The 14,540-nt window shown below is 32.5% G+C and overlaps 1 protein-coding gene across 1 annotated transcript in view; it reads left to right on the forward strand.

Annotated features, from left to right (window-relative positions):
• The window catches only part of LOC124366534 (proton channel OtopLc-like), a 37,474-nt gene that overhangs the window by 9,795 nt on the left and 13,139 nt on the right, over positions 1–14,540 (forward strand). The window contains 4 exon segments of the mRNA XM_046823123.1: positions 1,324–1,396; positions 9,216–9,341; positions 11,180–11,351; positions 13,459–13,567. Of these exon segments, the coding sequence (XP_046679079.1) occupies positions 9,248–9,341; positions 11,180–11,351; positions 13,459–13,567 (375 nt within the window). The 5' untranslated portion in view covers positions 1,324–1,396; positions 9,216–9,247.

A 14,540-nucleotide genomic window follows, 5' to 3' on the forward strand; every position in this document is an offset into this window, starting at 1 on the left:
CCCTTCGTTAAAGCCTTACGACTATCAGTTTAGTGTAAAAATAATAAAACACATGCCAGTATTGCGTGCTGGGAAGAGATGGTTTAATGAAAAGAATAACAATTACAGAAACACTGTATTCATTCGTCTCAACGAGCACTAAGAATAGTAGCAATTCGATGTAACATCAGTGACACAACGATCCTTGTCGAAACTCTAGTTGTCACCGCACGAGACAACAGTTGTAGCCCAGGAGGTCCAAGTTGTCACGTACGTACGCGGTCTTATTGGAGAAGGAACTGCTTTATTGGAGCGGTTACGTCAGCGGCTACACGGTTGATCGCGGAGAGATGGTGTAATGCTGAATGCTCCGGTGGCTGCACCACACTGGACACCGCAAGCCTCAGCAAGTCCACGATCCGGCGCATGCGCACAGGTGTCAAAACACGCACTTCCGCGGACTGCTATTGAGCCAGAATAGATGCTGATTCTGTTACTAGCAGGTACCCGCGGCTTCGCACGCAATTTAATTTTGAAAAGAAAAATGGGGACACCATGAACATACTCTTTTTAAATGGTATTCCAAACAATCCTACTATGATGGTTACTGAAAGATATAACAATCTCTTCCATTTTAGATTTAATTTTGAAGATCGAGTCCTGAAGTCAGAGAGTGAAACTGTTTTTTATAAGTAACAAATAACTATTTGTAATAAGTAATTTGTCTTAAATATATTCTATTGTAATAACTTCAACTATATCAGTAACGACTAAACTACTTTAGGCCAATGTGACGAAATTGCAAGTGTGAAGGTGGAATAAAGTAGACGTACTTAGCTTTGAATGTAAAACATTTATGATGTAATAAATGATGGAATTTTACTGCATTCCATTAAATCACAATAAAAACAAACTCTGACAAAGAAACGCGTCTACACGGAACAATACCTGTACATTTGTAAAGTGCAATTTAACTTTAACAAATAACAACAAACATTTCCAATCAACTGTTTAACTGTATAAATTATTATACTTATTATTCTAGACTTAGATAAGTGGTTAAACATATTTACTATCTGCCGATCATGCCAAGTCCATAAGTATAATGGACCACTAGCAGTTAAATCGTGGGTATATTCCTTTTAAATGACATTCTAAACACGTCTAAGTTAGGTGAGAATCATTGTAAAATATAATCTCTTGATAATTGTAGTTAAAGAACAGTATTTGGGGCCCTCAAGTCGTAGGGTGAAACAGTTTTTATACGTACCTTGAAATAACTTGAATTTCCAAGTGTTACTAAGTGTATGGTTTTGTTATTTCATATAGTATTGCTTATTTCAGGTTAAACTGTGCAGTTTACGGGCAAGATGCATCCCTGTGTTTGGAGCGCTCACTGCCGAATAAAACGAACCTGGTGAGTACAATATGTCTAATAGAGGGAACATCTAACAACTATCAAGACATGGGTTAAGTTTGTTTCCGAAATAGATTATATTTTGAATATAGATGATTTGGTTGCATAATACTACCGAATATATGCAACTTTATGGTTGAATATATGCAATACTACCGATGCTATGAATTGCGAATAACTGGTAAGGTTAATCTAATTCTAAATAGTTTTTTAAAGGAGTAATTTTGACTTGAATGAACAAATTTTTGCAGTTGAGATCACGAATATAAATTTTATTTAAAAGATGAGGGGAGGGTAAATATAGCTCTGACCATTAAAGGATGTAGAGATTTTCAAGAGTCGTGAAGGAATATTGGGGAGTTTGTGTAAGCGGTAAATAGTTTCAACTGATATCCGAAATATATTGTAAGGGATAATTTTTGGTAATGATCTATTAATAGCCAAAGTTGTGTAGAACACTATTTAGCTATACTATTTGTGGTCAAAATACTCTACAACAACTGTATAGCTGTAATACATGTAGTTAATAGTTATTGTAAAATATCTGTGTAGCTGTAATAAATGAATTTATCACATTCACCAAGGCTGCATACTGGGTAATATTGAGTAACGTATAGAGCCAGTACGTTTACTCTCTTATTGAAAATTAAAATCTTAATCATATATTTGTGAAAATTTTATCCGCATTTTTAATAGTTTTCTAATGAATACAGACCTCTTACAAATTCAAGGTAAGTAGGAATAGATTTAATAAAGAATTATTCTTAATAGCCCGTAAACAATATATTCGCAAACCTGACTTACAAAGATGTTTTTGATTTTTGATTAGTTTTACAATTGGGCACTAAAAACCCTAATTACATTTTATACTTTTTGGTCAAGAAGGTTACTAAGTTTCATACTTACGGTAATGTTTAAATAATAGTTTTTGTGACACATCACAGGGTTACTTCTCTCCTTTTAAAACAATGATGACTATATTTTAATGTATTTACTGATGCCAAGACAATACATGTCCGTAAAAGCGCAAAACGTTTATGTCGTGGCTGCTATGAGATGGCTGGTTTTTAAATAGGTTTTTATCATATTTGTTGTATTTAATTGGTTTCAAAATGGTATATAACGTGATACTGTTTTATATATGAATGTGAAAAGTGTAGATTTAAAGATGCGTTTTCAGAAACCGCTGGAAAATATTTTCAAAGCATTGTAAGGCACCTTATCAATTTGAATATTCTTGTGTATATTTTACTAAGGCTGGAACTGTCTTGGTTGATTTATTTGTTGGTGACATATTCAACCGGCGTGCAGTGGCTAGATTATGTTGACACACATATACTCATTTGTATTCAAGATGGCTACCACTATTGCGACGAGTGGAAGTACCACAACCGGAATTTGTATTACTAAACAGTTTCAGACACAAATACTACCTGTGCAAGTTTCTGTTAATTTCTTACTTATTAGTTATAGACTATGCTTCCATTTATCTATATTAGTCATAACACAATACTGTCTATCGACGGCTGCGCTGGTTTGATGCTAATGTTGTATGAGATTACGTTATATATACAAGCCGTACCGATTTTTAAAAGGCCAATTAGCAGAATCGCAGTTTAAAGAGTTAAAGAATATATCGCTCATCTTATTTGTAAATAATGGAGTATGAAGCAGAGTATTAAAATTGTAACTTTCGTAACGGATCTTGATAGTCTAAGCTTACTGCACATTTGCAGTAAGCTTAACTCCATCACGTTATTATTTATTTCTAATATAAATATATAAAATATAAGTATGGTAGATATCCCATGATGGTACGTAAGTATTCTTATTTGAAAATACAGAAAATTGTTGGTTACAGTCTAAAAATAAGTGAGCTTGCTGCATTTTAATTATTTGCATTTATTAGTACTTTGTTTGAAGTTTGTTTTTTAAAATGGAAGGACTATGAAGGAAACAGAATTTTCCGTACATTTAACATCATTCAATGATAAAAAATTAATGAAACTGCATTTCGAAATCTGTAATCTGACCTCTTCCTCAGGTGAATGACTAACTTAAACCTACAATCTAGATTAAAACAAACGAATAACCCCAGAGCGTTGTGGCACACATAAGTCAGGAATTACAACAACCATGTTGCGTGTCAACTCCATGCACATTAACTCTAAACCATACATTTAATAAAAATAAAGCACAACATTAATCAATAAAACTGAAATACTGAAAGCAGGTCACAATACGGCTGCGTTCACCGACCAACCAACTAGAACCGTAGTAAAATTGATTAGTAGTCGAAAACTTAATCATAATCTCTCTAACCGACTTAGCCGCTAGTCTCTCTTTAAAGGATATATAGACTTAGTTAACTTTTTTAATGGCAATATGAGGCAAGATGTTGAGTAGTTACAGTAAATTTACTTTTTTGCAGAGTTTCTCTACGATTTATGTACCCTACTAAAGTCTACTAATATTACATAGCTAAAAGATCAACCTGCTATTTGACCGAAACAGTCATAGTTTGATCTATGAAGCCTAAGCAGGGATGGATGAATCAAAATAATTTTTGACCAAAACTGTGAATTATTTTAGTTGATGCATCTGGAATATTCTGTCGTATTGTCTTAGCAAGTTGGCCCCAAAAGGTTGTTAATGTTCTTAAGACCTTTCACTGTACTCTTCTGCTCACTCGATTATATGATGAGGCAGAAGTTAAATATCTATAGTTATCGGACTACAGTATATACGTTGAATTATTTAGCTGTGACAGAAAGCTCAATGTTGTAAGGGTTCTTGAAAATGGTTCAACTATATTTACTACTTGGATGGTTAATCTGGGACTAGTTTGCTACACGATGGAATCGAGAACATGAACAACACATGGGCTTCCACCTTTTTGATTGCCGTTTATTGAATGGGGTAATTAATAAAAACATAGTGTAGTTACAGAGCATGGACCCAATATGCAGTGGACCAGCAATGCTGAATGGCCGTTAGGAAGAGGAAGGCCATGGCAAGGGACTGTTAGTACTTTCGTCAAATTGAGAAATTGAAAATTGTATATATCAGGGTGCTGGAGCACAGACGATATTATCCTTATATTTACATTGGAAATTTCTGTGATTATTAAAAGGTAGGAACAACTCAATATAAAGTATCGCACAAAAGGCTTCGCCTAATTGCTTGCATAATTTCAAATATAGAACTCAATTCTCTGGAGATGTCCTGCGGACAGGTAGACAGACAAACAGAAACTCATACAGAAAAGATGTTCTTACACCCCCTCTGAAGACAAATGAAAGATTGTGTCAGCCTACTAAGTGGTAGTCTTTAATGACGCTCATCCAAATTGCATTGTTAGACGTGGACCGTCATAGAACTCATTCTTGTCTATGTAAAAATGAAGTTTTGTGCAAAATTAAAAGATTACAGATGATTTGCATTCACATGTTTTTAAGATTTATAACAATAGTCAAATAATAAAAATTTGGGTGACAAGGGAGGATACGTCAACGCAAACATGCACTGGAATAAAATATTTTTACCAATTTATAACGTTGAGTTTCCTCTGTATTATTCTTTTTACCTCTATGAATAAAAGTTTCACAGCTTGAAACCTCGTATGAGAGTACTCAGTTTGATTACAAATTTATTGGTATATTGCTATTACTTCATTTCTATTAAAGTCACATATAAGACCAAAGCGAATATGTAAACATATTCGCTAACGCTCAGCAAAATCCCATAGAATGATATGTACCATCATCAAACTCAGTGTTGGCCACATGAAAATGAAGCTTCATGCAAACTTTCAAATCTGTATGTCAATTCGTTTTCGAAATGTCGCGTCGAGCGGACAGACAGACAGTCATTTTTCAAGCATTTTCATTGTCGCTTAGTCACAAGTTGCTATGAATTTTAAATTTGGATAATGTCTTCAAGATTTTTTATAATTATTATCTTGAAATTGGACTCTTGTTGGTAAATAATTTAACAATTCGACAATGTATTTTACAAATATTGTGAAGTATTGCTCAAAAGTGTGATGATAATTTTTTCATATTTACAGCGGACTGTTCAAAGCATATTATAGCTACTAGTAAGAAACATTTGTTGCTTTGTACAATAGACCGCACAATACATGATATAGATACTAAGTAAGAAAGCATTTGTTGCTATTTACAATGGACCGTACAGTAAATGATATAGCTACTTGCAAGGAAGCATTTGATGCTGTTTACAATGGACAGTACATAACAATGAGCTACTTGCAAAGAAGAATTAGTTGCTGTTTACAATGGACAGTACATAACAAATAGCTACTTGTAAGGAAGAATTTGTTGCTTTTTACAATGGACTGTAAAGAACATAACATCACTACTTGCAAGAAAACATCTCTGCTAATCACTCAGTAAAGATAAACTGTTTTTTATACACCATTAAGTTACTCGTAACTCCGTCATCAACGATTTGAGTGAGGTGTAAATATTTACAGAAAAGGTATAATAATTGAATTAGATTTTTGTTACATTTGTAAAAATATTATCAAAAATTTGTATCTTGATATTATTTGACCTACTAACAATAACTGTATTTTGAATACACTGTGCATGACTATTGAAAATGGTTTGAAATAATATATTATCAATGATTATCAGTTATTAACACAATATAGTTACGAATTTCTTGTCTATTTGTCCAAGCATAAATAACCAATAGAACTTAATGTCGAGCATGAAATTCTCTTTCAATTCAAAAACATCAAAGCACTAAAATGCCAGGCACTGTTCACACTTTGCGAAAGTTTCCAATCAACGAGGTCATTCTTTATAAGCGTGTTTGTAAATGCAAATGATGAGAAAAGAGACCTTTGACTGTAACAGACCAAATACGACAACATACCGTGCCAGCATATGCGGCGGCGGTGCCAGAAACAAAACAAAGAGAAGTAAAAGACAGACAGGAAGTAGAGGAGAAACAACAATTAAATTAATCGAGTTACGCAAGAGAGTTTTTTGTCACCGCGGTGTGAAAGCTGTGGTGTAATACAGAAGGCAGTGGTGCAGTGACGGTTTCCTCTCAAGCTCCCGCTGTGTGGCACCGCACCACGTGGTGTTTTACAGATTATGAACGGTTAAACAACCACAGCGATAAAACCCAAACTGTTGTTTGTTTTTGCTCGTGGTTTGTTTCAGCGGAAACAATGTTCGGAATAATACAATTGGCGACAGTCCGAGTTAAAAAATTTAACCGGTAGTGTTAATTACGATAGTCGTAAAACTAAAATAGTAATGGTATACTTTCTCTCCTAGCAGTCAGGAGAAAGTTTATTTTTCTGTAACTTACTATTAACAGCAAATAAAACAGGAAAATATTTGAAATGTAATAGGAAAGAACATTTGATTGAAGACTTTTCTATGTACCTCAATTAAGAGGCCTTTGTAGATATTTATCAAGATATTATCGAGAGCACAACATTACCAGTGTAAGATTGAAAATATTGATAATTAAGATTAAAGATTTGGGTAGATAAAAAGTTGTTATGTTTCAGTCATAGCCCTTGAGATCATAGGCCTTATTAAAGAAAGGAAGTGCAGAATAAAGTCTTTGGATAATTACTCGACGAAATGTAGGCATGATAGTAATTTTGAAATGAGGCTGACGGGAGAAAAGGATATGAAGTTTAGCAGCATTTTTATAGAACATAATTGAAAATAATAACATAGTTTATGAATATTTTCATTGCAATTGTGACTGATCATTGTATAAGAATTTATTATTAGAGGTCCATTTTTAAGGAATCCTTTTTCTAATAATCTTTAGTGGTATTTCACCAAAGAATATGCCATTTCCAATTTAAAGGGGATTTGAAATTTAAAAAAAGGTGCACCGTATTATATTATTATCACAACTGTATTTACTCAAGTAATAAATGAGAATTCGATAAGAAACACTTCCGAAGGTGATTTGTTCAAAGGCCCTTGGAAATACACGTTAATAAATAAATCAGCTTGTTAATACTTTAACGAATACTCCGTAACAACGATGTTGACCCTCTTCTAAAACAAAGTAAGCTTAGGCTGGATGTGACAGTTTTGGCTTGTAGAGTTTCCCTCACGACCTAGCGAGACCCGAATGTGCCATTGCAAGGTTGTCCCAGTTCCCAGAGGCCCATGAGACAGATCCGTGAGACGAGACGTGTGGTGAAACGTGGCCCAAGATTGACAGCAGAATAATGGGGTTCCAATCGTTTTGTAGTCGACCATCCGAATGCTTTCGGTTTCCATTTGGTATAGGCCTACTATAACAAAACAAAACAAAACTTGTAGCTCAGTGTTATTTGATATTTTATGCGAAAACCTCGAGTAACTATACTGTCGTAATAAATATCACGTAAGTTTAGAAAATGCTTGTATGTAAACTGCAAAATAACATACATTCATTTATCATTCCACAGAAGGAAAACAGTAAAAAGTAACAAACATGAAACGCAAAACTACACAGTGTACGAAGAAAATCGATCTTAGTAATTTACTGATGTAAGGAACTTAAAATTTACAATTGAAACGTCAACTTACTAATAATTTTGTAGGAATTATTGAAAAACTTAATTCTAATTTTAAATTAAATCCAATATGAACAGAAATAATCCTAAAATAGATTAAATGCTGTCACCAAAATAACGAGTTTAACAGTTAACTGTTTTGCACATGTCTAACCTACTTAACATGTCCTAAGGTAAAATTTTTACTAACCTATCCTTATCTCTTTTAGCTTAGCATATCTAACCTATCTTTTTTGTTAACTTTTTCATAGCATTTAGTCTGAAAAGAACCTTTGCTCTCGCCTACGGGATATTCAGGATTTAAAAGTTTGGAAGTAGGGGCCGCCTAAGTCGACATCCCATGTTACGTCAACCATCGGGAGGTATAGTGGGCTAAATTTCTGTAAAGCCAATTTTAAAGAAATAAACTCTAGGTCTGTTTCAGCCTATTCCAGTCAGAGCGGATAGGGAAGAGTACTCTTGCACGTTTAGGCTTGCAACAGTATTTAAGACTATGGTAGTTCCACCCACTCCAGAAGTTATCCCTCACAGTAAAGTGGATCTATCAATATGCCCTTTAAACAATGGAATTCGGAATCCTTCCCTTGGGTAGTCTGGTGGAATATATGAGTTATGTGATTTGTTATGTTAAAAATAACTTAGACTTTTCTAAGCAATGGCCATTATCATGATTAGCACACACAGTTTAGAGACAAGATAGCTATCCTTGGACACAGCACAAGCAAGTTTGAGAAAACGTCATACCATATGAAGCTAAGATGCCCAACAGGCTGCCCAATTATATAAAAAACAAAAAATGTACACAATTTAAACAAATACTGAAAACATCTTTTCTTCTCAATGTTATTATTATTTACAAGATTTGATAGGTTAAGTTTTGGTTTCAATTACTTGGCAGTTAGTACTTTAGATTTACGAATAAAAGATTTGTTTTGATAGACTTCACAAATAGGATTTTGGTATACCCAGTGAAGGTTCAACTGGAAGGTACACATTCTGGTTGGTGGTAGTGTGGGTTCACCTTCCTTGTGGTAACCCAACTTACTTCAATTACAACTAACCCTATGTACTTAATCCATTATTAACCTAACCTAACCTACTTATCCAAGCGTAATTTAACTTGAATTTCTTTCCCTAAGATAACCAACCTTATCTTACATTTCGCTGTTGACAAGAGATAAATGTAACTGGTTTAAAATTTGATGTATCTATAGAAATATATAGTGCCGGTTTCATGCTTTATGCAATTTTTAGGCATTGCTGACCATCATGATGCCGGTACCGGAATGGTCTTGCAGCTAAGTTGTGCAGAAGGGGTGCAAAAATCCACCCCTGAAGATTGCAACTTCCACTTGGGTGCATCAGGATACTCGAAGTTCAGTAAGTGAACATGAGGTGGCGCGACCGATTTATTTGTTCGGAACACATTATTATTTTAATTTATAGCCAATTAAGACAACTTCCCTAATCACAAGAAATGTATAAAAGTGTTTCTTGATCTATCCACAAGCTTTTACAGTAAGGCATTTAGTCAATTTTGGAAACCGTTAAAAGTAAAAAAAAAAAAAAAAAACTGTTATAACGGTTGATCAATGTCAAACCGTATATTAGTTCATTACATTACATATAACAACATTATTTGATAAACAACTCGTTCAAACAGCCAAACAGCAGTTGGAGTTTCCTATTGTTTGTTTATCATACGTGATAAGACACATGTTTGCGTAATAATGGTGTAAGTTAAACAGATGCATGATAAGTAAATATCAATAATCAATGATAATTTAGTATCATGGTGTCTGATACTTTATCTACCTTCCTTGTTAGAAAACCAAAGAACTTGTTATTTGAATTGTTTTATAGACAAAATAAAATTCAAATAAGAATAAAAATATGTCTACATCATAATTTAACATGTTTTAAAAGTTATAATAAAATAGTGAGGACAAATAAGTTTTAAGGATGATGCCAAAATCATTCAAAATCAACACAAAGGTAATTTAAATATATATTATATGTTTATATGGATAGCAGCATACAAATAACATTTGACTTTGTGATTTTTATACTATAAATGAACATATAATTATTCCGTTTGTATATAGAAATCTAATTTGAAAATAGAAATTATCTGTTATTTAAATTAGCTGTAAATAAAAGTGTAGCACTAAATATTTTTTAATAATCTTAGTAATACATTTTTTGGCGTACACACAATTTACTATAGTTTTACTTATTTGTTAATGTTATTTTGAGATGACAATAAAAACTACATTATGCATTTTACGAGGAAAGAAGCGTTGCATATGCTTTTGGTTCCTCGTGAGATAAATCTAAGGGTAGGGCACATACTTTATAAAGGCTGATGATTTTTATAGAAATTGTTACAATTTAATTAATAAATGTATTAACAAACAAGATTATATCTATTTATAGAAAATATAAACAAGATAAATAATGTTTATTTATAGTGGTAAAAACCTTAATACCAATTTCAAATAGGAATAATACAGTTATTACGCGTATAAAAATATTTATTTAACATACTTACTTTACAATGAATTGAAAAATTAGCTTATTTAATAAAATTTAACTAACTACACCTAAAAAGTGTTAAAATGACATTGAAAACATATTTAATTCTAATTAGCATACTAGCTGTTAAATGGAAAAGGTTGTTTGGTTTTCAAAAGCGTACAAATCGATGTGCCTTACGTTAGTGTTTAAAAATTTGAGAAATGAGATAATTCACAAACATTATTAAGCTGAATACCAAAATAAAACTATGTTTACTATACAAGTTATTGTAGTCGGCTGAACCTTTTAAGAGTTAAGAGATTTCACTTTTTTTAACCGAAGTATTTGGCTTACACAGAACCTTTAATATTAAGTATGTTCAAATTTGAAAAACTTGAGAATTCACCTTCAGACGATCAAATTTTGACACATACTGTATTTAAAATTTAATTTAAATATTTTTAAACTGTACTTAAGGGATGTTTTGTAAAGAACCGTTTAGTTCAATATTTTTGGATAAGTCGACTCACAACTGACTGAGTTCCCTAATTTGAAACATCCTGTATGATTCGGTTTAGAATGTGTTGTTTTATATCTCTAGTCAGATCTATGTTACTAAGGTTTGTGCAGTGGAGTAGAAAGGATGATGCTACAGAGCACAATCAGTATCAGAAACTCATAAACTACTCTGTCTGTTGCAGCACCATCTCTTCTTACAAACTTAACCTCCAAACACAAGCTATGGATGTTGAACCAGAGGCTGAATCCTGCCCTAGACCATCTGAGACCTGAGCTGAACCATGCTGAGTGTGACGTCAGCAAGCCCTGTGGGGCAAGACCCTCCACTGCTGACGAAAAGAACAGCATGTTCAGGTAGGCGTTTCCTCTCTTTTGTTGTAGCTACGAAGTTTCGATTGTAGTAATATGATTTAGTCTTTCATTTGCCTTTATTATATCATATACTTATATATATATATATATATATATATATATATATATATATATAGATTTGTATATATATATATGTGTCTGTAAGATAACTCTAAAATTTGATCCTCTTGTACAAGGAAGAACTAATAATATGTTTGGGGTAAAAAAGTCTAATTTCAGGATAAAATTTACACTCATCTTATGAGTAACTATGATGGAACGAACAAACATAGAATAACCCAAATTGTTAAAACGTATTATAGAGTAAAAGTTAATAAAATATCATCGTTCAGTAAGATACCAACGTATCTGTTGAAGTTAGTTTGTTAGATTGGTTGGTTTCATAATATTCGAGCAATTTAACTTCGCTACGTTCGGCAATGTTGTTTGATATTGTTTTATATTGCATTGTTCGGCTGTGAAAACTCTTATATTTGTTGTTTTGTTATAAGTTTCTGTTTGACACCTACGTTTTTGCAACAAAACAGAGATATTACAAATGCGTTCTAATAACTTTGTTACAAATGAATTAAAACTGCGAGAATCCAAATCGACGTGGTTGGAGAGAGAGGATGTTAAAGTTATACATGTTTAAAGTGTTAATTTATGTTAAAATGACACATGTTTCAAACTGTTTTCTAGCTTCTGAATATGAGTTAGCGAGCTTTGTTGTTATTATTTACTCTAAGTTGTTTTCATGTAAGTTTCATTCTTTGGTGGCACTACTAACAACGCCAAATGTTCAATAGGATATCTTTTTGTTAAAACGTTTAGCTTGAACCCGTTTGCAGAGAAGTTGTGCCACGATTATTTAAGAGTTATTAATCAATAGGATGACAGCTTTTTTACTTTTTACAATAACGATTATAAATGTTAATTATAATTACAGTATTTTATAAATATAAAACTTAATAAAATAATACGTCTGGATTTTCTGTTGTTTGAGATTTAATCCGATTAAACATTTCAATAGATGTGTGAAGATGTGCTGAAAATTAACGCAAGAGGAAACAAAGAACAGTAAATTTTGTGCCAAATATCTTTAATTGTCAGAATGTCTTATTTTCACGAGGGCGTTTAGTTGTAAGCAAATTGATTACAGCCACTAATCCGGTATTTTGGTCTAAAATGGGGGTATTAAAATGCATGGGTAGAATAAGCTGAAAATATAGGAGAAAAATGGATTTTACTGTAGATGGAGAAACATGGATTAAAACAGTAAATATTAAAACATATTATTTTTTAATACGGACATTATTAATGCAATATGTAACAGAATAAAGTGTATACACTTAGCGTTAAACAAGGCAAATACTAGAAGCTCAATCCGAAAGTATCAGGTTGACAGACTTCGAAAAAATATTATTTTAAAACTGTTAAGTTCTTCTATTAGATTTAGATGTTTATTTCGTAGTATGATTTTATGTTTTACAGCTTTGAGATACAACCCTAAACACCAGTTTATGTTGAAAGTTTTTTTGTTTCATGATAATTCTTTTTTTGAGGTTTATTAATGACGATTAAAGGTTTAAAGGATAATAGGATTTCGGACATTTGCTACCATTACCAAAACATTAACATTTTTTTGTACCATTACTAAATGTATAACACAAAGTTTCGAGGATTGAAATCTATACTCTTCATCAGGTGAAATATAATCCATTATAATAGAAAGAAAGATAAAAAGAAGTGAAAGAAAATGGAAGACAAAGAGAATAATTCATTGGCGTTTATTCCGTATTTGTAAAGGTGTCCGGAGAACATATTATTAGGTCATCAACATCACTGGATTCAAGCCTTAATTTTCCTTCACGTCTTACACTTTCAAGAGTTACTTTTTGAAATAATTATAAAATATCGTACGGTATACAGGTAGCCTTTAATAATGCAAAAAAGAAGATGAGAACAATGTGTTGCAATTCAACTTCGTCTACGCCTTTGTTTACTGTTAAGATATGTTTTCTATACATATGATAGAAGTCCACCCTACAGGTGAGCTATATGTTGTAAAATAGTGCAATAATCTCTGCTTTGGTTTGCAATGACGTAGGAGTTCGCTGACTGGGATCTTGAGTTGCGTGTACGCCGTGTTCATCGTGACCTTGGGCGTGGTCATCTACATCAGTGACCTTGTGACCGGGGAGGCACCACTGGCCGAGGTAGGCACGGGGATCCTGGGCTTGGGCAAATAAGAATTTTAATCAAAGTAAACCTTTACAAATTACAGAAAATAAGATCAATTAAAACTATAAAACACCTCTCAAAGAGTACTTTTAAAGGGTATTTAAATTGCTTGTATAAATCAATAATAGAAACAAAAGTTTAGTTTATAAATATTATCACGTTTGCTTACCTATTATGTTCTTTTCTAATTGAATTAAGTAGCACAATTTAGTAATGCTGAAATCATATTTTTAAAATTTATGTATAGTTCACATGAATTTCTAGAGTATTTTACCATACAAATGAAAATATTATGTCGTGAAACAGGCACACCTATTTTTAAACATCTCACTATAGTTTGCCGGGTTGGTAGAGTTAGATTGTGTTATATTTTTTTGTTTATTTTCGCAAAACATACGAATAATTATTCATACCTTACAAGAAATAGCCAGAATTTAAAACTATTAAATAACGCCATTTCAACATCTGCAAAAAGATAATAATATTTGTGTTACAATGTACAATCCATTGTTAGCCTCTGTGAAAAATGAAGTCGAGTTTAATTACTTTAGAAATAAGCTAAACAAATATTTTATTAATCAGTGTCCTTATAATGTTTTAAATGCATAATCAGCGCTCTATTGGTTAGTGTGGTTATGTGTAATGTAGTGTATTAAATCAACAAAAAATGATCAGATTCGACGAAATGAAAATTTACATTTGTAGAATAATTTATATTCCTCCAAAAACCTCAAATTCTACAGACTTATTCTGATCCCTGTCAGGGTCAATGAAAATCGTCGTCCACCACTGTTATCGCATCAATATTCTGATAACGTTAAGTAGTTTTTATTCAGGTTGTGTGATATATTAATCCCATCTAATGTTTTAAATAGAGTGTATAATTTTGTATTTTAAAAACTGTGACTAGCGTACAAAGGAGGCTTAATTCATAGGGTTTCTACCATC

This window comes from Homalodisca vitripennis, chromosome 7, assembly GCF_021130785.1.
Source record: "Homalodisca vitripennis isolate AUS2020 chromosome 7, UT_GWSS_2.1, whole genome shotgun sequence".
NCBI lineage: Eukaryota > Metazoa > Arthropoda > Insecta > Hemiptera > Cicadellidae > Homalodisca > Homalodisca vitripennis.